Source organism: Rattus norvegicus, chromosome 20, assembly GCF_021556685.1.
Source record: "Rattus norvegicus strain SHRSP/BbbUtx chromosome 20, alternate assembly SHRSP_T2T, whole genome shotgun sequence".
Classification (NCBI taxonomy): Eukaryota; Metazoa; Chordata; class Mammalia; order Rodentia; family Muridae; genus Rattus; species Rattus norvegicus.
In genome coordinates this window covers 12,560,964-12,585,208 of record NC_141553.1, presented here as the reverse complement: position 1 = coordinate 12,585,208, position 24,245 = coordinate 12,560,964, and the positions used below count along the sequence as shown (strand labels likewise).

The following is a 24,245-nucleotide window of genomic DNA, read 5'->3' as shown; positions in this document are numbered from 1 at the left end:
AGCCACCGATGGCTCTCAGGTAGCACTGGAGTATTCTGCAGGATTCCCTGTCCCCTCCAGGTCTGACCTTTTTGACACTGAGACTCACCCATGCTGCTATGTAACAGGTATGTGTCTCAGTTGTCACAGATCTTATTGAGAGACAGAACGCCACAGCATGACCACCAGCACAAGGTTGCCATGTCTCCTACTGATGGTGTTGGCAGTCTCTTGTCTGGGCCAGAGAAAAAAGCCACTGTGGCCTGGAGGCTGAGTCTCCACGGGGCCGAACTCACTTCACCCAAGTTTCACATGTCCTGACTGTAAGAATTAAAGGTCTTCCTTACATTTATTTATTTTGCTTTTTTTTTCTTTAAAGATTTATTTTATGTATGTGAGTACACTGCTACTGTCTTCAGACACACCAGAAGAGGGCAACTATTACAGATGGTTGTGAGCCACCATGTGGTTGCTGGGAATTGAACTCAGAACCTCTTCTAGAGCAGCCAGTGCTCTAACCACTGAGCCACCTCTCCAGCCTCTATTTATTTTTAATAAACTATAATGTGACAAACATTCTGGACATTGATATCTCTGCGCAATATGGTTTAATAAGAGAAAAGACCTGGCTTGTAGCAAAAACTGTAGGACCAAAGGGTGTTTACACTAACATGCTGGCAGACTTGACCAGCCGCATTCTATAAGGCAGTGCAGATCGCACCTGAGCAAACCTGCAGGGCGAGCGGGCAGGCTGCCATCCCAACTCCTGCACACAAACCTGTCTGTGAGTTCATTCCCACTGTGCACTCCCTGTCTGTCTGTCTGTCTGTCTGTCTGTCTGTCTGTCTGTCTGTCTGCTTGCTATGCTTCTGTGCTTCTCTGTAGCATTACTGCATTTTGAAAGATGCTACCAAAATGACAAGCTGGCAGTGTTCACGCACTCCACCACTCACTCATGCGTTCTGGGGGAAGGGGGTCGCCTACGATGCCTCTTCAAAAAGACATACAGGACACATAAAATTTCTCTGCCTGTAATCAATTATTCTGTCCCAAAATTTGTGTTGAGTTTAAAATTTAAAAGGTAGATTTCTAATGGACACAATAGCATTTATCCACTAGCTTATTCGTTCTTACTGAGCTAAATGTCCTTTTGAGTATAGCAAAACCAAACTAGACATTCTCACCTGTCCCTGCCCTTTATTCCTAGGTGACATTTTGATTATTCTCCTGATAGTGTGTGTGTGTGTGTGTGTGTGTGTGTGTGTGTGTGTGACACACACATGGACATGCATGCATATGTGCTCATAACCATGCACCCCTGGGGAAGCCAGAGACAACTTCAGATGGTGTTCCTATGGGCAACCCACTTTGGTTTTTGAGAAAAGTCTCTCAGTGGCCCAGACCTTACCAAGTACACTGGGATGCTGGCCAGCGGGTTCCCAGGGAGCCACCTGTCTTTGCCCCTTCATATTGGAGCATTTATGCCTGGCTTTTTAATGTGGGCTCTAGGGACTGAATTCAGGTCCCATGAGTACACACACACACACACACACACACACACACACACACACACACACACACACACCAGTCGGGATAGCATGTTCTTACACAGGGTTTTTTTCCTTCTGTCCCCACAGTGTTATACCGACTATACCCCACATTGGCATCCTACGATGGCTATGCCTGTGCAAAGGAAGAGAGGGGAGGCAGGCAACTTTCAAAGTCGGGCGAGTTTACACCCATGCACTTCTCAGCTTTGCCCTTGAATCCCAGCCCCAGACAGGCCCTTTGTTCAGTAAGACCATCTGGCTAGAGACCTCATGCAGCCTCACAGTCCCCTCACCTCCCGAGGCTATTCCACTGAGCGGCCTTTGTACCTCCATCCAGTGGAGGTCCCTGAGTCAGCAGTGGTCACAGTTTCTGCCACATCTTTCCTGCTTCAGCACTGGCCTTGGGCTTATGCTATAACTCTTGAGTTCTAGCATGTGGGTTCCTGATCTCTACAAGCCTCTGAACCCCTCGAAGGTGCAGATGGGGCCACCTGTGTCATTTCCTATAGAAAGCTCTGGTTGTACAACTGAAGCAATGTGACTTGGCCCCAAAGGCCCCATGGGATGGTCTGCTTGCACCTGACCATGGAAACACTGGCAGTGTTCTCTGCTCTCCCAGATCTGGTACTCGGGCAGACCCTCTGCACCCAACTCCAGCTGCCATACCAGGGCTTCTGAGAGCCAGAGTGGCCATTATACACGGCACCGGGAGGCCTGTCCTACCTGGCTCCAGACGCTCTAATTCCACTGATCTGAGGGGAAGGGGGGGGAATCAGCATCTCCACAAAGTCACTAGGGGATGCTAGGGGTGTGGAGGTCACACCTAGACAGCCAGAGACCCATTCTGGGTTCTATGGAAGACCTACAACCTCGTCATGTGTAAGACACACTCTCACAATCTTCCCCTAAGGGGTCTAAAGCAGCAAGCGGCAATCACTCAATGCAGGCCTTCCGAGACTGGGCCCAGCTCTGCCCATTTCAGGGGACCTAAACATGAAGCCCCAATTCATGTGAACAGTGGAACCCTTGCTTCAGGCTGCTCCACAAGGCCACGGTGCTGTCAGATGTCAAGTGGACATTTTCACTCATTACTAATCACAAGCCTGGGGTGGAGATACTTGGCAGGCACCAGAAGCATGAACTTTTGGGGACCTCCTGACCCCAACTCTCAATACTGAGACATGAGTCCTCCGAGTTACCTACACTGTCTGAAGCCTTATTCCATCAGAGTAAATATGTCTCATCAGGTGGCTCTGGCTGTACAGTGCTCTCCACTCCAAATCCTCCCCAGGTTTCTTTGCTCAGTGGTAGATGGTTTGTTGAGGGTTCTGGCCTATGATCAGGGCCCAGCTGTCCCCTGGAACATGGCATCCCTCTCATACAGAGAATGTGGGATGATGACTTGTTTCAAACACTAGGAGACTCAACTCCACAAGTGGCCCTTCAAGCTCCACATTGACTACAGCTCAACACCTTGAAGATGATGAGGGCAGTGTGGACAGGAAGGGCCATTCCAGTGTGTGTGTGCAGGTAGGCGGTACAGGGAGGCACTCCAGCCTGTATTAGGGCTCGCTCTCCTCTGCACAGCACCACAGCACACAGCTCTATTGCTTCTGCATCGCTATATTTGTGTATCTTTCCTAATGGGTACAGCAAAATAAGGGTCATACAGCACCAGATCCCACAAGAGGGTTCCTTTCCAGAGGCAGGAGCTCTCATCTGAGAAATGACAGGTCACATTATAATCTAAAGTGTCACATGAACATGTATGGGTGTCACAGCTGTACACCTCTGCCTTTACATGCTACAGATGAGCGCTCATATTAAAAGCCTAGATTCTGGGATACATGTTATGTATGGGAGGCACAAAGAAAGAGAGGCTGTTAAAACTGCATCGTGTGGGGGCTTTCTCCAGGCAACAGATTAACAGTCACAAATGTGGAGAAGGTTACACATTTCTATTCTGTCTTAGTCAAACAAGCAAAAATCCCACACAAACAAACCAAACTCTATGCTTCCTACAAAATTGGTATTCTTTAGAACAATGGTTCTCAACCTTCCTACTGCTGCGACCCTCTAATACACCTCCTCAGATTGTGGTGACCCTCAAACCATAAAATTATTTTGTTGCTACTTCACAACTGCACTCTTTGCTACTGTTGTAAATCCTAGTGTAAATATCTGTACCATTGTAAATCCTAGTGTAAATATCTGATACGCGGAATGTCTGATGTGAGGTCCCCCAGAGGGCTCGCACGCCACAGGCTGAGAAGCACTGATCTAGAATATCATATAGCATTCGCTCTGAGGCTGCAGGTCGATCATACAGGGAGTCCTTGTGAGCTTTGCTCACTACTGTGCCACACAACAGAGAGACAACAGTGTATAACCCAAAGTGCTCACGGGCCCCTGGAGAACTATGTCAAGCACAGATTTCATCTGAAAGGAAAAATAAAACTCCTGGTAGAACATACTCACATTAAATTGCTACCCTTCTTATTCTGGTACACTGTTTCGGAAGTATTTCCCTCTGTCTGACTATGGCGGACATAACCAGATCCTGCAAACACATACATGCTGCAGCTTGCTTGTCAAACATGCACACATAGGAACATCCTGAGCACACTTGAGCTCACTTACAAGACAGGCAAAAATGTGAACTTTTGTTATTTATAAGCGGTAAAATACATACTGATTTTTGCCAAGACTTAAACACTATTACACACGCACACATGCTTAACCATGTGAGAATCATGTTCAATGACCTGCCCTGCAATAGGAAAATTAGTAAGTGCTCAAATAAATATTAAACTCCAAAATGTACATATTCCACTTATTTATAATATTATTAGTAATATTGTCGGTCTTTTGATATTGGGTTCTTATAATTGGACTTCATAACACTCTTACCCATGGAAGCAAATAACTTTCCGAGTAATTTCGGAGGCTTATGTCTCCAACAAAGACAAGACTGAAGGATTTAGTGAGTCAGAGACCATGGAGTCCTTGTTCCTAAGGATGCTCATATGGCCAAGGGGAAAGATTTCATTCCTTTCCACAGCTGGTACTTATGACCCACGAAACATCTGTAAGACTGTATGCTTGTTATTAATGTTTTGTAAATAATGTCACCTCAATAGTAAAGATTAGAGTGGCATTAGTCCTCCCTAGAAAGCTACATTATGAAAGCAGAGGACCCAATATCTAAACGTCTAAAGCCGCTGGCACAGAAAACCCAACTCCACTCTTCCCACGGTCCAGCAGCTCTCTGTGAACCATTATGGCAGTGCCATTGGTACCTTCTCCCAGCGCATCGCATAGGTGACCTGGGCACGCTCCGCCACACCACCTGAAGATCTAAGCGAGGACTCAGTCAGTCTTAGTCACCTGTCCTCCTCTGGTGACAGCTCACCCAGGCCCACAGAATCCCCTTACCTCAGAACAAAGCAGCCCTGTGGGGTCAAGAGGATCAGGTTGGATGTGGGAACCAGACAGATGGTTGCTCTCCCCGTTTAGAGAAGATGAAATGCTAACAGGGAAAAATTAGAGTGATGTTTTGTTCTCAACCGAAAGAGGCCACCCATCCCATTGGCCTGGGGTGGGAACCGCGTGACATTGCCCAGGCACATGTGACCTACTTTTCGCCCAGCTCCCCTTGTGCCCTTGGAGGGGCACCCAGCACTCGTGGCTGTCATTTCAATGGCTCCTGCCCCCAACAGGACAGAACACGCCAGTGTGCCTGCAGGACATAGGCACAGCAGCTCAGCCTGAAATGGGGAGGGGGCATTGGCTCGCATTAATCCCGTCACGGCTTTTCATATCAGACACTGTCACCGTGCTGATCATCTATGTACAGCATGGGCAGAAGCGTGTCTCTAGCCATTGACTATCAGGCTGCCTTGGATTGACTGGAGACACACTTCCAAGTTCATAGAAAATTCCTCAGCAGCATTAGGTATTCAAAATGTCACAGACTGGAAATTCATGCCTTCCCCATTTTTAATTAATTCTAGTCAGCCCTGAGAAGCAAGCCTATGCACACACTCAGAAGTGGATGAGCATGCTAAGTCATTTGAGGTGGTCCAGATGTGGTCTGTGATATGCACAGGCAGGATGCAGGGACCAAGTCAGGACCCGTAGTAGGCTCAAGTACCGGAGATCTACATGAAGGGGTAGCATGCATATTGGCCACCATCAAACTGAGCAGTTCTCCTACCAAGCAGGAAGAGTGGCTATCCCATGCTACTTTGATATTAATATGTTAATTTTATCCCAGCAACTTATGTGAGACTAGAGGAGTCAATGACCAAACCTCGAGCAAACATATATAAGGATATGGAGGAGCTATGGGTGTACTAGAAAGCGAGCTGGTTGCTGCGAGCACAGAAATTGCTTGTATCTCCTCGATGCCTACCACAGCACAGAAAAGAGAGAGAAGTCCTAAAGCCTCACCAAGCAAATGACACAATCAATGGACAGCCATGATAGAGGACTAACGTAACTGAGTGCTCTGCAGAGTGACCTCCAGCCTAGATCTGCAGCGTTGGGAGGTGAGCTGCCTAGGTTCTGTGACTGTGTCTTTAAACAGAACAGGACCAAACTGCCCACATCTGTCCTCTTTTTTTTTGCATTAGTATTACACAGCAAATACTTCCCTGTGTTAATGTATTTAGGCTTAAGTAATAGTACCGAGTTTCTGATATTTCACTGTATAAGTAGGATTTCAGGTACTCCACTTTATGTTTTAGTGTAAGACTGTTATGGATCTACAATGGTTGAATGTGCCAGATATTGTGAGTTGGTAGACTGAGCAATGTTGTAATATTATTGGGGCAGTGGGCTGGGGATTTAGCTCAGTGGTAGAGCGCTTACCTAGGAAGCACAAGGCCCTGGGTTCGGTCCCCAGCTCCGAAAAAAAGAACCAAAAAAAAAAAAAATATTATTGGGGCAGATGTTTTTTCTCAAATATGTATGTTCAATGAAGATCAATCTTCGGGCTAGGTGAGGCAAAGACAGCCAGATCCCTGGGAGTTCAAGGCTAGCCTGCTGTACACCAAGTACCAGGTCAGCAAGAAATATAGAGGGAGACTCTGTCTTAAAAAAAAAAAAAAAGAGGAGGAGGAGGAGGAGGAAAAGGAAGAGGAGGAGGGGAGAGGAAGAGGAAGGAAGAGGAAAAAGAGAAAGAAGAAGAGGAGGAGGAGGGAGAAGGAGAAGGAGGAGAGGACGAGAAGAAGGAGAAGAGGAAGAAGAAGAAGAAATATAGCAAGATCAATCACTGTGGCAGTATTCAGTACTGGGGTCTATGAAGGTGATTAACTGTAGCCTGCTGATAATCTACATAACCCAACTAGTGTCTCACAAGAAACTCAGGAAGAGTAGTCCTGGCCTCCTTGCCAAATGGTTCTCTTGTCACAAGGAAGCTCCACACCGGGAGTGGCTGCATCCCTACCAGACATGAACAGACTTCCTGACACCTTTATCTTGGGCTACCTGACCCTAGAACTGTAAGTGGTAGATTTATGTGGGTTATGACTTACCTAATCCTGGGAAAGGGTTTGTCTTGTGATCTCCCTGGCATGTATATTTATAGCATATAACTTTTGGGTTGAAAATACATAAATTATGTCAGGTATACACTCCTGCAGTGCCAGCACTCAGCCTTGCTGAACTCCCTGAACGGCCACTCATTCAGGGAATGCATGCCTGGGAAAAACCATGGACCTTCAAGGCCACGGCAAGTCCTAGAGGGATGTGCTGAGCAGTGCAGGGAGATAGATGGAGAAACCAGGTCCTTCAGGAGCTTGTCACAGATCTAAGGCCTCTCCAGTAGGGTGAACACTACCTGTTAGGATCCGTGTCCTCTGGATAGAGGTGGGAGAGGGAGCACTCCATCTCATCTGGGAATTAAGGTAGACAATAGCAGGAACCTAGCCAACCTGGGACATGGACCCAGAAGACACAGTATTGTAAGAGCTCTGACCTCTAGCCATACCAGGTACCTCAACATCTTGAAATCAGAGTTCTATGATTTATTTAACATCGCCTCCTAGGAGGACTGAAGAGCTCATCTGGTTCATAAGACCTACTACATCCCTTTCCTCCCAAGTGTATGTAAGTATCTTCCCCATTAATCGTGTGGAGTGGGGCTGGAGGTATAGGGAGAGTCTTCAGTGGGTTATAGCTAGCTGCCTACACAGTTCTCCCGTGCTCCTGTAAGTAAGCTCTTGCCTATGCTGCTGTAAGTAATTCCAGTAAGTCAGCAGTTCCCTGAGACACAGTTGGATAGGCTCCTCCCTTTGGTCTGTTATTGCCCTCTTTCTGGGATGAATAAAATTAGGCTCTTCAGAAAAAGCCACCTGGCATAGGATAAGCTCGGCTTGCTCTCTCTTGATGCACCCACACCTGGGACCCTGACTCTGCGAAGTCTCTCCTACCTTAGCCAATAACTCACAACTCTACTGCCCAGCTTAGCCAGCAAGGGCCAGTCCATGAAGTTCCCTGGGGACTGGTAAGGTCCCAAAGTGGGGTGCAGGCCTAGCCAGAAGTACAGAGGAGGTGGCTTGGAGACTGCGCCCCCAAACATTTCTCCCACTCAACCAGAGTTGATTCCCCAAGAACTAAACTTCCAGTTAGGGGCTCTGTGGTTCCACTATTACCTGCACACAGGGCCTAGGTGTATACCTGTTGCCACTATCTGAATTGAGACCCTTTATTGCTACATGGGTCCTTTCTAACAACTGGGAGCTCCTATGGGGCTTCAGGTCAACATGCAGGTCTGGGCTGCCGTGAGCTTATAGGAGGCACTGAAAGAAGAGAGAGAGCGACCTTGTGGCCTTACCTCTCCCATTGTCTTTGGGTTTCCAAAACTCATGGTGTTCATCCAAGTTGCAATGAGGAACAGAAGTCTTTAGTCACTGCCCAACCAGGGTGCTCCTGACCTTTCTGTTATCCACATCATCAGAGAGCATCATGAATGATGATGAGTAACCCGAAAAAATAATTCTTTCTACCATCATCAGCAAGCAGAAAATAGGAATAAAGCCCCATGGCGACCATCAGGGTTTTGGTACAGACTTCCATTCTGCAGTCCCTAAACCTGTGCTTGCCTTGTGATTCGTGGTTGTTCAGGCCAACTCCAGGAAAGGGGTCCAGCCTGTGTGGGTAGCCTCTGGGGTGGACTGGGCCTGAGACTGTACATGCATAATTTGCTCACAGCTCTGGGGAAGAGTCCAAAATATAGCCAGAACCTCAGGGCCCAGGAGAGGAGAACAGGACAGAACGAAGAACAGTAGCATTGCCGACCTGCGCGTTCCTTAACGCTGAGACCGGCCTCACTACCACCATGCCTAATGAACAAGCAGACAGAGGGCTTTAGGGCGACTCACCTTCCCCCATAGGCAGGCTCTATGGTTCAAAGCAGGTCCATAGATCCAAACGCTCAAGTGCACTGTGGCTCAGAGCACCATCCACCAAAACTGGAGGTCTCTGGCAGGGCTGGCTTGGCTGGAGCTCACCTACCTGAAAGAGAAACACAGGTGACTGTTGACTTCTGAACTCCAGGGCCGCGACCATAGGACCGGCAACCTTTCTTTTCTCTTTCAGCAGAGTCGCTCAGACATTCAAACGTCTGAAATGGCCAAGTCTAAGGTCTATGTGGGGGAGGATATGTACCAACAGAGACGACCCTGGGATGATGCCAGAACAGCACAATAGAGGCAAAAGAACACAAAAAAAGATACTCATCTCACAACAGGCGTCCCGGAGGAGATGCTATACGGAATCACATGACTGACTGATTGGCTTATAATATTTACCATACATGAATTCTACTTACAATGTTTAGCCCATGTCTTCTGCTTCTAAGATTTAGCATGTGTATCTGCATAGATTTAGCATATGTATCTGCATAGGCACTGTTTAAAGACAGTTACACTAAGTACACTGCTGGCTTCCTCCGTTCACAGTCCACAAATGTAAGATCACCAGTGTCTTCGACTTCACCTTGCAGGGTTGCTGCTGGAGCCCCCTCCGCACGGCCTTCTCCTCTCCAGACTCACTGTAGCCTCAGCCCGAGCTTCCGCTTTCCACTCTGGGGATGCAGGTTTGGTGCCAACACCAGACATTTGATTTCCAGTCACGAGCCTCGTTTTGTCCTTATCTTCCTTGTGGTTTGTTACTCTGGTCTACGGGTACCTATCTATCGCGTGCACACATCATTTGTGGGGACACTTAATAGGCTTGCATGTAACAGTATTTTGTGCTTGGGCCTGTGAGATCAGCGCTCCAACAGGAATCACAGCCCAGGCTGTGTCTGCCCTGGCCAGCGCTGTCCAGCTCAGCCGCTGAGGGAGGCTCACCCACAGCATAAAGTTCCAAGGCAAAGAAGGAGAACACACTGATGTGCAAAGGGATCCATGCCAGCCAAGGTTGAAAGAGACCCACTCCACCCTTCTTCGTGGGTCCTAGAGCTGGGAACACTGCTGCACAAATGTGGCACTGAGCTCGGAGTACCAGGGTGTAGAGCTGGGCCCTGAAGTCAGTGTATAGGAGACCAAGGTCACTTGAATGCGTATACAGTACATGAACTAAGATAATATTTAAAAAGTTAAACAAGGGGGTAAGGAGATGCCTCAGTAGGTAAAGGGTCTGCTTTACAAACACAAAGACATGAATGAGTTCAGCCCCAAGGAGCTGCATATAATGTAAAATGCAGCGGCATACACTTATAATCCCAGAGCTGGGAAAGCAGAGGCAGGAGGATTCCTGGGAGTTGCTGGTCCGCTAGCCTAGCCAGATTGGTAAGTTTCGATAGAAGACTCTCTTTAAAAAAATAGGATGGGGAGTAATCGAGGGACACGTCTAATATCAATCTCTGACTTCCACACGCACATACATGGGTATACTTGCACATACAATAAACACGCATGCACATGCAAGCACATACACACATACACATTAAACAAACTAAGAGTCGGGTATGGCTTTTTCCACCTGTCACCCAGCATTAGGGAAGCCAATGCTGGAGGATCATAAGTTCAAGACTAGCCTGCAACACATAGTGAGACCTTCATTCAAAACTCCAAGGGCTAGGGACATAAAGCAGTGCTAGATAGTTTGCCTGATGCCCACAAACCCCTGGGTTTGGTCTCCAGTACCATACATGGGGTCAAATAGAGGAACCAAAGGGCTCCTCTATTAACCATTGCATTACCTTGTCTTCATCTTCACCCCACTCCCACCCTCAGAGCATGCTGTGGAGATTAAAAGGCACAGCCTATTTGTCCCCACACTGAGAAACATGAGCTGTGGAAGCGGGACTGGAACCTCTAAGTGGGTAACTGAAGTGACACAGGAAAGGAAGCTGAAGCTATGAGAGGTGAACACCAAACCGCACGGCCCTGCTCACGTGGCATGCTCGGGCGTGCTACAGGAACCATGGAACATCCCAAGAGTGACCGTGAAACCTTTGGGAGAGAATCCAGCCCAGGGAACCCTGGACCCCAGCATCACCAGGTGCCATCCCTGTAGAGCCCTCGAAAGTGACGCACTAGGGTTCCGGGTTTAGTGACGAGCATCCTGAAGGCAGTGATGTGCCAGCATTAAAATGAGCGTCTTGAGGAGAAAGCATCTCCCAGTTCCCTGTCCAAGGCCCTCAGAATCCTAGAAACAAGGGCAGATTTTCTCAGATCCGAATTGAGAACTCTCCAGTCAATCATGAGGAAAGAAGAAGAGCATAGAGATTGGCTCCTGATGATGTCACAGTGAAGTGGCCGGAGCACTTTGTCGTGAAGGAACAATAAACCTGCAGGAGAAAGGAGGGGAGCACTGCGGGGTTCTAGTAGCAGTGGCAGCAGCCATGGTGGAGAAGGCAGAAGCTGGGGCAGCCCAGAAGCAAGGCCAAGAGTGAGGACAGATGGGCTTCAGGACCAAACACCAACTCCTGGGCCTCCACTCAGGAAATGGTGTGCATGAGAACTGACAGCCACAGACGAAGGTGCTGCAGGGGAGCTGGGGCAAAGGAGGGCGAAGGTGCATGGAGCTGTGGTAGAGAGGTGAACAAAGAGCGAGAGAGAGGGGAACGGAGCTTCTCTCAGAAACAAGGGAACTAAGACATCGGAAGGCACCCTGTGTTCTCCTCTCCAGGCATCCCGTTCCGGTTGTTTGGTTTTTGTTTGGTTGGTTTTTTAAAGATTTATTTTATGTGCATGAGTGTTTTACCTGCATGTATGTGTATCAGCTGCATGCAGTACCTACAGAAGCCAGAAGAGGGCATCAGATTCCCCTGGATCTGAAGTGACAAATGGTTGTGGGCCACAGTGCGGGTGCTGGGAACTGAACCAGTGTCCTCTGCAAGAGCAACAAGTGCTCTTAAGCACCAAGCCACCTCTCTAGCCCCTTGAGGTTTTGCTTTTGTTTAAAGCTGCACTTTGCTGTCCAGCAGGAAGGAGAGAGATGCTTGGTAAGCCCCGTGTTCTATAGCATATGTCTCTATCAGACATTTGGCTTGTTAGTACAGACACCATGAACCTTTAGGGCAGAAAGGAAAAAAGGCACAGAGTACCCCTTGGGGTAAATGGCCTTCTCTAAGTGAAGCTCATTACACTTCAGAGAGAAACAAAGGTTTCACTGATGGTAAAAACGCATCCACAGCAAAGCAGGACACGACTTAAGAGTAAACCTGAGTCTGTACTGAAACTGTGTATTTTTCTCATCATTATTCTGTAAACAACACAGTATAATTACTTATAGGATATCTTAGTCAGGGTTTCTATTCCTGCACAAACATCATGACCGAGAAGCAAGTTGGGGAGGAAAGGGTTTATTCAGCTTACACTTCCACATTGCTGTTCATCACCAAAGGAAGTCAGGACTGGAACTCACACAAGGCAGGAAGCAGGAGCTGATGCAGAGGCCATGGAGGGATGTTACTTACTGGCTTGCTCCCCCTGGCTTGCTCAGCTTGCTTTCTTATAGAACCCAGGACCACCAGCCCAGGGACGGCACCACCCACAATGGGCTGGGCCCTCCCCCCTTGATCACTAATTGAGAAAATGCCTTATAGCTGGGTCTCATGGAGGCATTGCCTCAAGGGAGGCTCCTTTCTCTGTGATAACCCCAGCTTGTGTCGAGTTGACACACAGAACCAGCCCAGCACACAGGGTACTGCACATTGCGAGTGATTCGGAGATGATTTACATATGTGGTGATGTGACCGTGATGTGCAGTATGAAGCCACTCTGCACTTCAGTGTCCACGTGAGCGGGGTGAGAAGTGGCTCCTAGAACCAAGATCCTAGAAATGCTGAGGATCAGACAAGCGAGTCTAGAGAACTAAAGGATTGTAAAAGGAGAAAATACAGACAACACGCCACATTTTAAAAAGGTATACAACAAAGGGGTCTATCCTAAGCACAGGCTTAGTTCTGAGGGATGGGATGATCCCTCAGTTATATCAGATGGCACATGTATGGGCTTCACTGCCTCGTCAATGGTCCAGGTTAGGTCTGAAGAGCGGTGCTCTCTATGGGAGACACAGACTTTACAAAAATGAAAGCTAAGCACAAGGAGCAGGCAGAAGCCCATCAGCGTGAGGCCCAGGAAGAAAAGGCAGGGCCATAATGTGACCTCCAAGCCTGAGTGAGACCCAGCAGGTCCTAACTCCCTGAGGGACTGCACTCACGATGAAGCTGTTTGGCGACAAACACTCAGGAAGAGAGGCAGCTATATGAAGCACAAGCCTCAGTCGCAAGGAAAAGCAGCATAAACACAGAGACTCAGAGCAAGTGCCATTGGTCAGGAGACAACGGGTCAGCAGTACGCAGGTGGGGACACTGGCAGTACAGAGGACACAGGAAGGACAGGATAGCAACTGTGCAGGGCACCGCAAACGCATCTTAACGTGTTTGAAACACGCACCCGAAACCCAACATACTGTAGGTCACAGAGATCAACCTGGTAAGTTGTACCTGAAGAAAGAGGGAAGGCCAGAACCCAGCGGCAGCTCGCCAGTGTGCTAAGAGGGTTGCGCTGGAGTCTATACACTTGTTACTCAGGCATACTTCCGTAAGTCCTGACTATCTTCTCACTCAGGATTATGGAGGTTTGTGGCCAGCCTGATCTTCTTTATGAGGAGTTCCCCACATCAGAGAAGCCCACAGTTCAGCTTTCTGATACCCTTGGTCTTCTTAACCAGTTTTAGATGACCTGGACTCACTGCCAGGTGATTCCTGATTAAGACACAGTAGCTAAATATTAAGACGTAGTGACTAAAACTTAAGACATAGAGCTAAATAGCTTTAACCAAAGGACAGTTTGCATCGTGTTAGGAACGACCCACAGAGTCATTCCTCCATGTTACTCAAAGGCCTGGAGACCCTGCACCTTTATAGCTGAATAGGAGACAATGGAAGTCCAGGAAGCCAGCCCGGCTGTCCCTTCTCTACACAATGGGAATTCCAATGGGGAGGGGGCAGAGGTCATATGACCTTGTCTCCTTGTCTGCTGTTTGAGGCCCACTAGGATCAACAGCAGCAACTACTTTGACGTCTGGCTGCTCAGGCTACCATAGGCAATAATATCAGTCTCAAAGGATGAAGACCCCAAGTATGTCACATTTCCCTTGGGGACATGGCGGTCACAGATAACACACTCAGGCACACAAGCAGTGCTTATGGTGTGGGTACATGGTAGCACACAGTGTCACCCAGACGCTGTGTGAGTATACAGACTGTGCATTGCAGAATAAACCAATTAGGACAAGGTGTTCCCAACTGCCTGAGCTCTGAAAGCATCTGGCCAGGCTCAGGGACAAGTCAAGTATCCTGGTGAAATAGAGTACTTCCTGTTGGTCAGTCTTTGCTCCCTACAGCCCACCCAGCCAATCAGCAAAAGGCATAGTGAGGCAGCTCATCAACACACCGAGAAACCAGGAGAAAGGCGTCCATGCAGAATGGAGCCACAGGGACTAATGGCGACTCACTACTCTTCGCTAATGGATCAGTGGCCACTATAAGGGCCATCAGCTTGGTCTCTGTTTGCTTCCCTGTGCAAAGTCCTACTTTTTTTCAGCTTTAAAATTAATGTTTATCTTTTGCAGAAAAGTACAAAACTGTTATAGATAGTAAGGAAATGTTACGGGCTGGAGAGATGACTCAGCAGTTAAGAGCACCCGACTACTCTTCCAGAGGTCCTGAGTTCAATTCCCAGCAACCACATGGTGGCTCACAACCATCTGTAAAGAGATCCGATGCTCTCTTCTGGTGTGTCTGAAGACAGCGACAGTGTACTTATACATAATAAATTAGTAAATCAAAAAAAAAAAAAAGAAATGTTACATATTAGTAAAGAAAAGTGTGATTCCTAATTGCTTAGTATCCTTCCTCAAGAATCATAGTGTGGTGGGAGTGGCTGCCTGGTTGGCCCCGGCTTGGCCTTTTGTCTCCACTTGCTAGACACAAAACACCACATGTTGTGAGAATAGCATCTGAGGTGGCCCACAAGACTGCCCACCTGAGCACTGAGTGGCTGTTTTAGTGAAGACCAATTTGGTCACATTAGTTTCTTCTGCTGCTGCTGGATGTGCTTGTTCAATAGCCAGTCACTGAAGAGAGTACCGGAACCACTGGCCACCTTGGAACACGGTATGGTTGCAAACTGTCAGACTGGCTTCCTTTTAGCAGGATGCTTTAAAAGAAGCCTGTATAACAAAGTACTCAGGGTAAAAAATCCTGATAAGTCTTTAGAAAATTCTGCTACTTCTATGTCACTTTGAGGAAGACTTTCAATACCAATTCTATCGTGTGTGTGTGTGTGTGTGTGTGTGTGTGTGTGTGTGTGTGTGTGTGTAATTTCTCTCACGTACATGGAGTCATTCTTAAAAACTGGTAATAAATACACAGTGAAACCTGAGCATGTTGACAGATTTGTTAAAATAGAAAAATCAAACCTCTCAAAGAACTTACAACTTTCCCCTTATCTCTACGGAGAACTCTGTTCTCTGTAGCCTTGCAGGCCATAGACCCGAGGCCAGGGAAAACTGAGATGGGAAAGGGTGGCCCGCTTCCTTCCTCATCAGGAAAGTGGAGCTTATGTTTCACCATTGTTCTTCCAGTTGTGTGATTGTGGTCCATGATAAGGTTTGCAGGGCTAGACAAACAAACATCAGACTCCAAAAGTACCCAAGCGCCATGACACAGACACCATAAACCAATGGGAGAGACCAAAGGGCTGCAGTGAGCACACCCTTGGTACCATCATTCCGTCATATGCCCAGAAAGGCCCCAGGAATGCTGGGATTACCATAGTGGGGAAGGATTTGGGAGGCTGGGTCTCTGAGCAGTGACTCAGGCTTGCGGAAGATCTATCACAACCTGGCAAGCTTTGGAACATGGCCACAGCCTTGGTGAGCCAGGGTCAGGTCCTTAGACCAGCCTTGTTACAAAGAAGCCCCAAGAAGTATTTTAAACAGGACTAGGAAGGATGGACTTCAAGGAAGGCAGAATGGACTCCAGAGATGTGGGCTGAGGAAACGGCTGCTGCTGCAGGGGCTGGGCAGGGATGGCTGCACTGGGGAGGTACAGAGGGGCTGCTGCAGAGCTGTAGAGGTGCCTGGGCCAGGAGGGGGGAGGGGGAGGAGGAGGAGGGGGAGGAGGAGGAGAAGGACAAGGAGGAGGAGGAGGAGAGGGAGGAGGAAAGGGAGAAGAAAGAGAAAGAGAAGGAGGAGGAGAAGGAGGAGGAGAGGGAGGAGAAAGAGAAGGAGGAGGAGGAGAAGGAGGAGGAGGAGGAGGAGAAGAAGGAGAAGGAGGAGGAGAAGAAGGAGAAGAAGGAGAAGGAGGAGAAGGAGGAGGAGAAGGAGGAGGAAAAGGAGGTGAGGGCTGCTTACTTGTATGTAATAGGAACAAAGTGGGCGGTGAGTCCATTCTTTTGATTCTTCTCACGGGGGAAAGCCTAATTCTGAACTATGTTCAGCCTCATGTTAGCTCGTGTCGTTATTTTGCTAAATTCTCAACTACTTACCAATAAGTATCCTCTCTCCTTAAGAATATGTCTTCCATAAATAACAAAAGACAAGTATTTCATTAGAGAAGAGTCTCCTGTTTCACAGTTTGGGCCAAGAGGGACAAACTGAGCAAGCCCTTGACTGTCCTGGGGGGGTCTGCTCTTCTAACTCAGGAAACTGTTCAGAGCAAAGCCCCTCCATCTCCCTAAAAGTCCATCTAAAACACAGGAACACACATACACTCATGCACGCAGGCATATATACATGTACATACACACAGCTTCTCTAAGGCGTCAGCACACATGACACTCAGGCCTGCGGGGTCCAGATGTGTTGTCCTGGTGTACATCTGCTCAGACATCATATAGGTATGATGGAGTAGTCTTTGTCTTGGCACAGACCTTATCTAAATCAGGGAAAAGGCACCTCAAGATACAGGTCATAGGGCCTCTGTGTGGGCCCTGGAAACACCAGGTGAGGGTGGCCTCCCATTGCCCAGGGCTCAGGACAGTACCTGGGGCTACAGGCTCACATTCTCTGAGACAATCTCTTGGAACACTAGGGTCCAAAGGTGAGAGCAGGGCACTGGGCTGTGGCTGTAAGGTTGGCAGGCAAGAGCTAAGGCTTTGCCAATTACCACAGCCTGGTGAGAACAGGGTCCCGAAGGGCTCTGGACCACCACCTCCCAGTTCTGCAAAGTGTTAAAGCAGGCTTTGTTAAGTGTGTCAAGCATAGCAGCTTCTAGGACAGGCAAGATGGAGGATTCCACACAGCAGAGACACCAAGAGGGTCATCAGCAGGCACCAAAGCAACAAGAACTTTCTGGAACTTGATTCTTTCTGATCATGGGTTATTAGTGAGGAAGCACTGTGACTTGTCCAGCTGAACTCTCCGATGCTTTCAGCACGTCAGGTTTGAATGTATACTGCAGAAAGCCCAGAGACCACCTAACGTGTGGAAGAAATGCAGACAGGCTGTCAAGAAGAGGCTCATGAGACAAGAGCTGTGGTAGGAAGGTCACTGCTGGCCAGCAGCTGAGATGGTCAATTAGGCGCAACTCACAAGCTCTGAGCAAAGGTGTGTGTTGCCTTCTTTCTCCCCAGGCACCCCAAAATGTTTTCCACGTCAGAAGAGAACCCACAGCCTCATCCCATGCCCCCTCACCCTAGAGTCTAGCCACAGGTATGAAGAAAAGTTGGGGGCCAGATAAGCACAGGCAGCCACATTTCTTGGATCTGCCTACCACGGCTCATTTGGAATCAACACAACTTCACCATGCAGTAAGAGGATGAAGCCCTTCCCATCCCAGTTCACAGAGGAGCTCTTCCATTACTGGGGAGCCAGTAGCCAGCTGGCTTAACCCACTACCCATGGGTTTCCCAGTCATGCCTGGGTGGGAGGCTCAACAGGACAAGACGCTCAGGGAGTAAAGGTGCTTGTGTGGGGATGAGGGGTGTCTGCTGGCAGTACTGAGTCTCGGGGGATTCAGGAGAGGAGAGAAAGCACAAGGCTGCATACCCCACCCCAGCATGTGTGAGACCAGAGGTGGGTGATGAGCCTGCCTGGGCCATGTGGCCATGAGGGTCTTGGGGAGCCAGCCTTGGTAGGAAAATCTCAAGAGCTGCTTCCTTTGAGCTGTGAATAAAGACTGGTCCTCTTGCAACAGAACATGATTTCCGGCAGAAGCCCCATGGAAAAGCCATCTAAGGAACGAACTTTAACTGAGTGAACTTTCTCCTGCTCACTCCAGGCACAAGGTCTAGTTTAGAGCGCAGCAAAAACAGGAGGAAGCCTGGGCAGGGACACAACTAATGAAGCACACGCTGAAGAAACAATTCTGCCTCGGAAATATGAAAAACTCAAACAAGCAGAGATATAGTTTTGGGCATGCTAGCTCTGACCATGAGCTGATGGATGAAATATACTAAGAGTCCTCTACACGGAGAGTACCCAGGTCACAGTCGTGGGCCCGATCTGTGCCCTGTGAGCGAGGATGCTAACCTCAAATGCAGCCCCAGTCTCTCCAAAGAAGGCTGGCTGCTGTATTCTTGGTGGTGTGGTCAATAGAACGTCCACGCTTAGCAACTTCAGAAAGGCACACTCATAATCTGGGTGCTTCACCTTGAAGATGAGCTCAAACTATAAAAATAACAGGATTTACTGAGTGTGTGCAATGAGGCCACTAGGTGGCAGCGGAGCACCATGACCTGCTCAAGCACAGCAGTCGCTACCTTTTCCCAAAGTCAAAGCTGTGCCCTGAGCTTTGGCTCCATCCCAGCACTCGTCCTTGAAGCGCCTACCTCTACAATTCTAATGCAAACAGGAATCACCCACATTCCCACACGTTTATCCTCTACAGCTATTTCTAGCTGCCAGGGCAGAAGTGAGCCATGCTACAGAACTCAAACTGTGTCCTTCCAGGCTAGTCTAGAAAGTGTGTGCTGGCCTAATGCATCTCAACGGGGTGTCACGGTGTTCGTGTGACTTCAGTCAGTGCCCATGGCCTATTACCACTTTCCTGGATCAACAACGCCTTTGTGTGACACCATTCACTTTCAGGGGCACTGTAGGCAGCACCAAGGCCCACTCTTGTTATTTGGGTGGGGGTGGGGTGGGTTCCAAGGCCTCATAGACCAAAGTAGCAAAATGGAATGTGGAGTAGGAGGAACAGTTTTTAGATAGTCAGCCCTGCCTGGGTCAGCCGGGTATGCTGGCTTACAGCCCAGTAGCTGTGGTGCCCTCAAGGCTAAGATATGCATGCCGATGAGTGTCGGAAATGTGTTGTCCAGACTGTAGGTCTAGGCTGCCCACCGAGCAAAGCCCACGATTGAAACCCCTTCCTCCCTGGTCTTAGACAGGATCTCTGAGGACCACACCCACCCCAGACAAACAGCACCCGGGAAGAACTGCAGCATCAGCCTGCCATCGGGGACTTAAGGCCACAGAGAGGTCGAACCCCTTGACAAGCCCACTCTGTTTCTACTGTAAATGGACAGACAGCTCAATAGCTCACCCATCCACCCAGCCAGCCAACCACCAAGTGCTGGTGCCATTAGTGCTGAGCCAGATGCAGATTCTGCTGTGTCGTTATGGGAGAGAAACTGCATGGGCCAGCCTCCGCGGCCTCACCAGTGAACAACATCCAGAAGAAACTTCATGGGAAAACTAACACACAATGATGGCCTCCCTCAGAGTTAAGGGAGCCCTCCTTGTTGTCCCAAGACAATATTCAGGAAATATGATTACTTTTGTTAGTTTTTGATAGACGCCTCTCTCTCTTTCTCCTTCCTTCCTTCCTTCCTTCCTCCCTTCCTTCCTGAGATAGGTTTTCTCTATGTAGCTCTGGCTCTCCAGGAACCTGCTCTGTAGACCAGGATGGCTTCAAACTCAAGAGATCCATCTTCCTCTGCCTCCTGAGTGCTGAGATTCAAGTTTTGCACCATCACCACCTTCTGTCTTTAACCGACTTTTACAAGTCAGTTTTAGGCTCACAAGAGACTGATAGCCATGTATCCCCTTATATACTCGCAGCTCCTCCATTATCCACACCTCCCACCAGAGTACCCTTGCTATAACCACTACACCAACTATGACACATCGCTCCCTTTGAAACTACAGAGTCTACCTCAGGGTCTATGTTTGTCATGTAGTCTTCAGCTTTGGGAAAAGGTATAATGACGTGTACGCACAATTACAGTATCACACAGACTAATTTCACGGCGCTAAAATACCCTCTACCTACTCATCCTCCCCTGCCTCAACCTCTCGGCAGTCACTCATCTTTGTTCTGTGTCTGGAGCCGTGCTTTTCTAAAACATTGTGCAGTTGGAATTATACAGTCTTTGGCATATTCTAATCAGCTTTCACTCAATAATAAGTATGATTTCTCCATGTCTTTTCATGATTGGCAGCTCACTTCTCTTTAGCACTGAACACCGTCTCGTCTGAATGTACCATAGCAATTGCTACACCCACTGAAGCATCTCTTGTTGCACCCAGAGTTTTGGCGATTATGAATGATTATCCATGTACAGAGTGCTGGGTGGGCAGAGCAACACGCTTGGGTACACATCCAGGAGCCTAATTGTGGGACCATAAAGTACGAGAAAGCGCCATTTGTAAGAAACTAATAACCCTTCTTCGTGAATCACTTTGAAATTTTGTTTCTCACTGCAGGGTGGGGGCAAAGGGAGGGAGACAGAGAGAGGGATGGGGAAGGAGAGAAAGAGAATGAATGAATGAATGAATGAATGAATGAATGAATGAATGAATATGAATTCTCATTGCTCCACACTTCTGCCAGTGTGAGCTGTTGTCAATGTCTGGTATTTTGGCCATTCTGGTAGCTATGTAGTGACATCTCATTTTAGTTTAATTTAATTTCCCTAATGAGCTATAACCTGGGAAATCTCTTCTTTCGTATATTGCCTACATATGTGTCCTTTCTGGTGAGGTAACTGAATTGAAGGAATTTTCCATACTAGTCCCAGAACAGAGCCATCTTCTGTAACATTTTAGTCTGGGTCTTGGTTTTTCACTCTCTTGACAGAATAATTCTCTATAAAACAGAAAACTTCTACCAAAATTAACCACTTCTTTCCCCCATAAATTGGTACTTTAACATCCTATCAGAAAAATTAAAAGCCATCTTGACTTTCTCCTGTATTTCCTAGTTTAGTTTCGTATTTTACACTTAGGTCTGCGGTCCATTTTGAGTTGATGTCGTCTGGAGGGAGGGGCCTATGGACTCCAGAGTTTCCCAGCTGTCATCTTTGCCTAAGTTCACGGAAGACAGCCGACCATATTCATGTGACTTACAGCTGAGATCTTCTCAGTTATGAACTTGTCTGTTCTTCTACCAACACAATACTATCAAGACTACTGCAGTTTAAAGTTTTTTAACTCCATTTATTGATTGGTGTCTGTGTGCACATTCACATCAAGGCTCACATGGAGAGGTCAGAAAACTTGTGGGAATTACTTCTCGCTTCTCCATGTGGGTCCTGGTGATTGAACTCTGCTCATCAGGCTTGGTGGCGATCTCTCTCTTTTGAGCTCTGTCGTCGTGTTTCAGAGAATGTTTTGAAGTCAGTAACATCATTTTGCTGTTTTCCTCTTTCCTCTACTGGGCGCTCTGGGTCAGCTCTTTCCCCAAGTAAACTTCGGAATCACTTTGTCGGTGTCCAAAATGTAACCAGTAACCATATTTACTCGTATTGTGGTGACTCTACATCAAGTCATGACAAAGTGACATCATCACAATATCGAATCTAATCCTTGAATGTGGAATATCTCTCCATGCATTTAATTCTTCTTTGATTCATTTATCAGTTTTTCTAATAGTTGGTCATACAGATTTTGTGAGTTGTGTGTGTGTGTGTTTGCCTAAGTATTGGGGCAGTGCTAAAGCGGTATTGTGTTCTAATTTTAATTCTGCTTGTTCATTACTAACATATAGGACTCTGACTTATTTTTGTATGTTAATCTTATATCTCAAAATCTTTCTGTAATGATCTATTAGCTTGGTGACTTTTGTGCAGCTTTTGTCTGCTTACAATGTTTACTCTTAAATGACCTCCTAAGGCCCAGATGCCGAAGGCTAGACTATCAGCCTGCGGTTCTGCTTGGAGGTGTTGGAAGCTTTAGGAAGTGCTACCTAGTGAAAAGACGTTAGCTCACCGCAGGTGTGCCCTTAAAGATAACTGGAACCTGCTCCTCTCCCTGCTCCCCTCCCCACTTCCTGACAGCCTAATTATCTTTTCTAAGAAGTCACCTTGTTTTCGATCTTTTCTTATGCTTCATTGATTCATATCGCTGCAATTTAATTTCATCTAGTTCAAACCATTTCTGAATGTTGCTTTATCATTCCCCCTCTCTGAAGACTTTCTGACATCGCTTACAAGGCAGGAGGGTCATGTGGTTCAGAACGAGTCACTCGGGGGCCCAGAGAGCCCTCTCTGCTCCCAGGACCCTCCCTCCTCCCTTCCAGCCGCTATCACTTTGTGAAAAAATTCCATGGGTGTGGTGCTCTCTACTGGCAATGTCTGGAACAAGAACTGCCTCCCAGGCTGAGTCCTGAACTGTAGGATCATCAACTCTAGACAGAGATAAAAATGGAAGATAATATGTAACTACAAGATATCATTTGCAATGGTAACTTGGCCTGTTGCTGTGATAAATCGCCCTGATAAAGAAGACAGAACTTAAGGGAGGAAGAGGGCGTCTACTTTGGCTAATAATTAAAGGCTCAGTCCATCCTGACGTCCGGGGTGGCTGGCCACACTGAATCCTCAGTTAGGATGCAGAGACAGACAGCTGCCAGTGCTCAAGCCAGTTGTTTTCTTGTCTATGCAGTCTAGCTCGGGGGAATGGTCCTGCCCACTTTCGGGTGGGTCTTCCCACCTCAATTAACCAAGATAATCTCTCACAAGCAAGGCTAGAGGCTAAACTAATCTAGGCTGTTCCTCACAGACCTGTCCCAAGGCTTGTCTCCTAGGAGATTCTAGATCCTATTGGCTTGGTATGACTTATTAACTCATGCAATATGCAATGTTTCTAGAGCACTACAATGAATAAAATACCTATACATCTTGATCAAAAGTAAGAACTCATAAACGGAAAGCACTCCCTGGAAATTAACTTCTAAAAGGTGACTTTCTCAAAAGGAAATTGGCTGTGCTCCCAAATAGAAAACTCTGGAAGGAAATTCAGGGATCCCAGAGCTGGCAGCATCTGTATGAGACGGGAGCTGGTTACGGTGGCGTATAATAACCAGAAGGCAGTGCCAACGCAGATCCTTGGAAGACAAAGCCTACCCACAACTCTGGATCAACAGACAGGAGTAGAACCTGGCACAGATGCACTCTGGGAGGTAGTGACCCACACCTGGGACCATGGGCATTGGAGGCGTGCTCTGCAGAGAACCTTCCACTCACCCCCCCACTGCCAATCCTGTGACTCAATTCCTCTCTGTTTGGGCTCTTCGTTCTAAATGGGGATCATGAAATATCCACCTTTCAGGGCTATGGGAAGTACTCTATAATTTGCAAAATGGTACACAGATGAAGGCATTTTCCCCATACTATCCTAAAGTAAAAATAGGGTTGGTAGCAGATGATGCCAGGATGCCACTGTCTGCTGGCAGAGGGGAGAAGAAAGCTAGATAGGTGTGGGTGCCCTCTAGATAACACATCTCAGAACCTGACCTCTGTTTCCCTTCTGCAGATTGTGGGGTAGCCCATGGCAGCCCAAGCTCGCTCCCTTGCCACGGTTCATAACCACTTGAAGAAGCCCAGACACCAGCGATGAGTCCCATATCCATGTGAATCTGTCACACTGGCACTGTGTGACCATATCATTACCAGGCCTTCTGCCTTCTACTGGTGACCAGACGGGTCGCACTTACTCTGAACAGGGTTGTCACCTATCTCAAGCCAAATTGTCCCTGAAGACATGAAGGAGATGTTCTTGATGTCTCTTTGTGCCATCTTGCCAGCTCTTCTCTCGGTCTCCTGGCTTCTGAACGCATAGGCAGGGCAGAGGGAGCTGCCCACCCTGCATGCAGGCAGAGAGCTGCATGGAGGAGACACACCTCACCTAGCCAGGGTCATTCATAAGCACACTGGTGTTTGTTTCAACTGGAGACAAAGGGAGACCAAGTCACATTCTCTTCACGCACTCCTGGCTCTACATCGACCTTTGGAGCTGAGAGAACTCACT

The 24,245-nt window shown here is 47.8% G+C and overlaps 1 protein-coding gene across 50 annotated transcripts in view; it reads right to left on the bottom strand.

Moving 5' to 3' along the window:
- The window catches only part of Pcbp3 (poly(rC) binding protein 3), a 263,941-nt gene that overhangs the window by 56,965 nt on the left and 182,731 nt on the right, over positions 1-24,245 (bottom strand). For 46 of the 50 annotated variants that reach the window (XR_015644623.1, XR_015644631.1, XR_015644634.1 and 43 more), the window contains 1 exon segment: positions 8,915-9,047. The exons of the other annotated variants lie outside the window; for them this stretch is intronic. Coding sequence is in view for 21 of the 46 variants with exons in the window: in XM_087597160.1 (XP_087453286.1) it covers positions 8,915-8,924 (10 nt within the window). In the remaining 25 variants the exon portion in view is untranslated. 50 annotated transcript variants of the gene reach the window in all.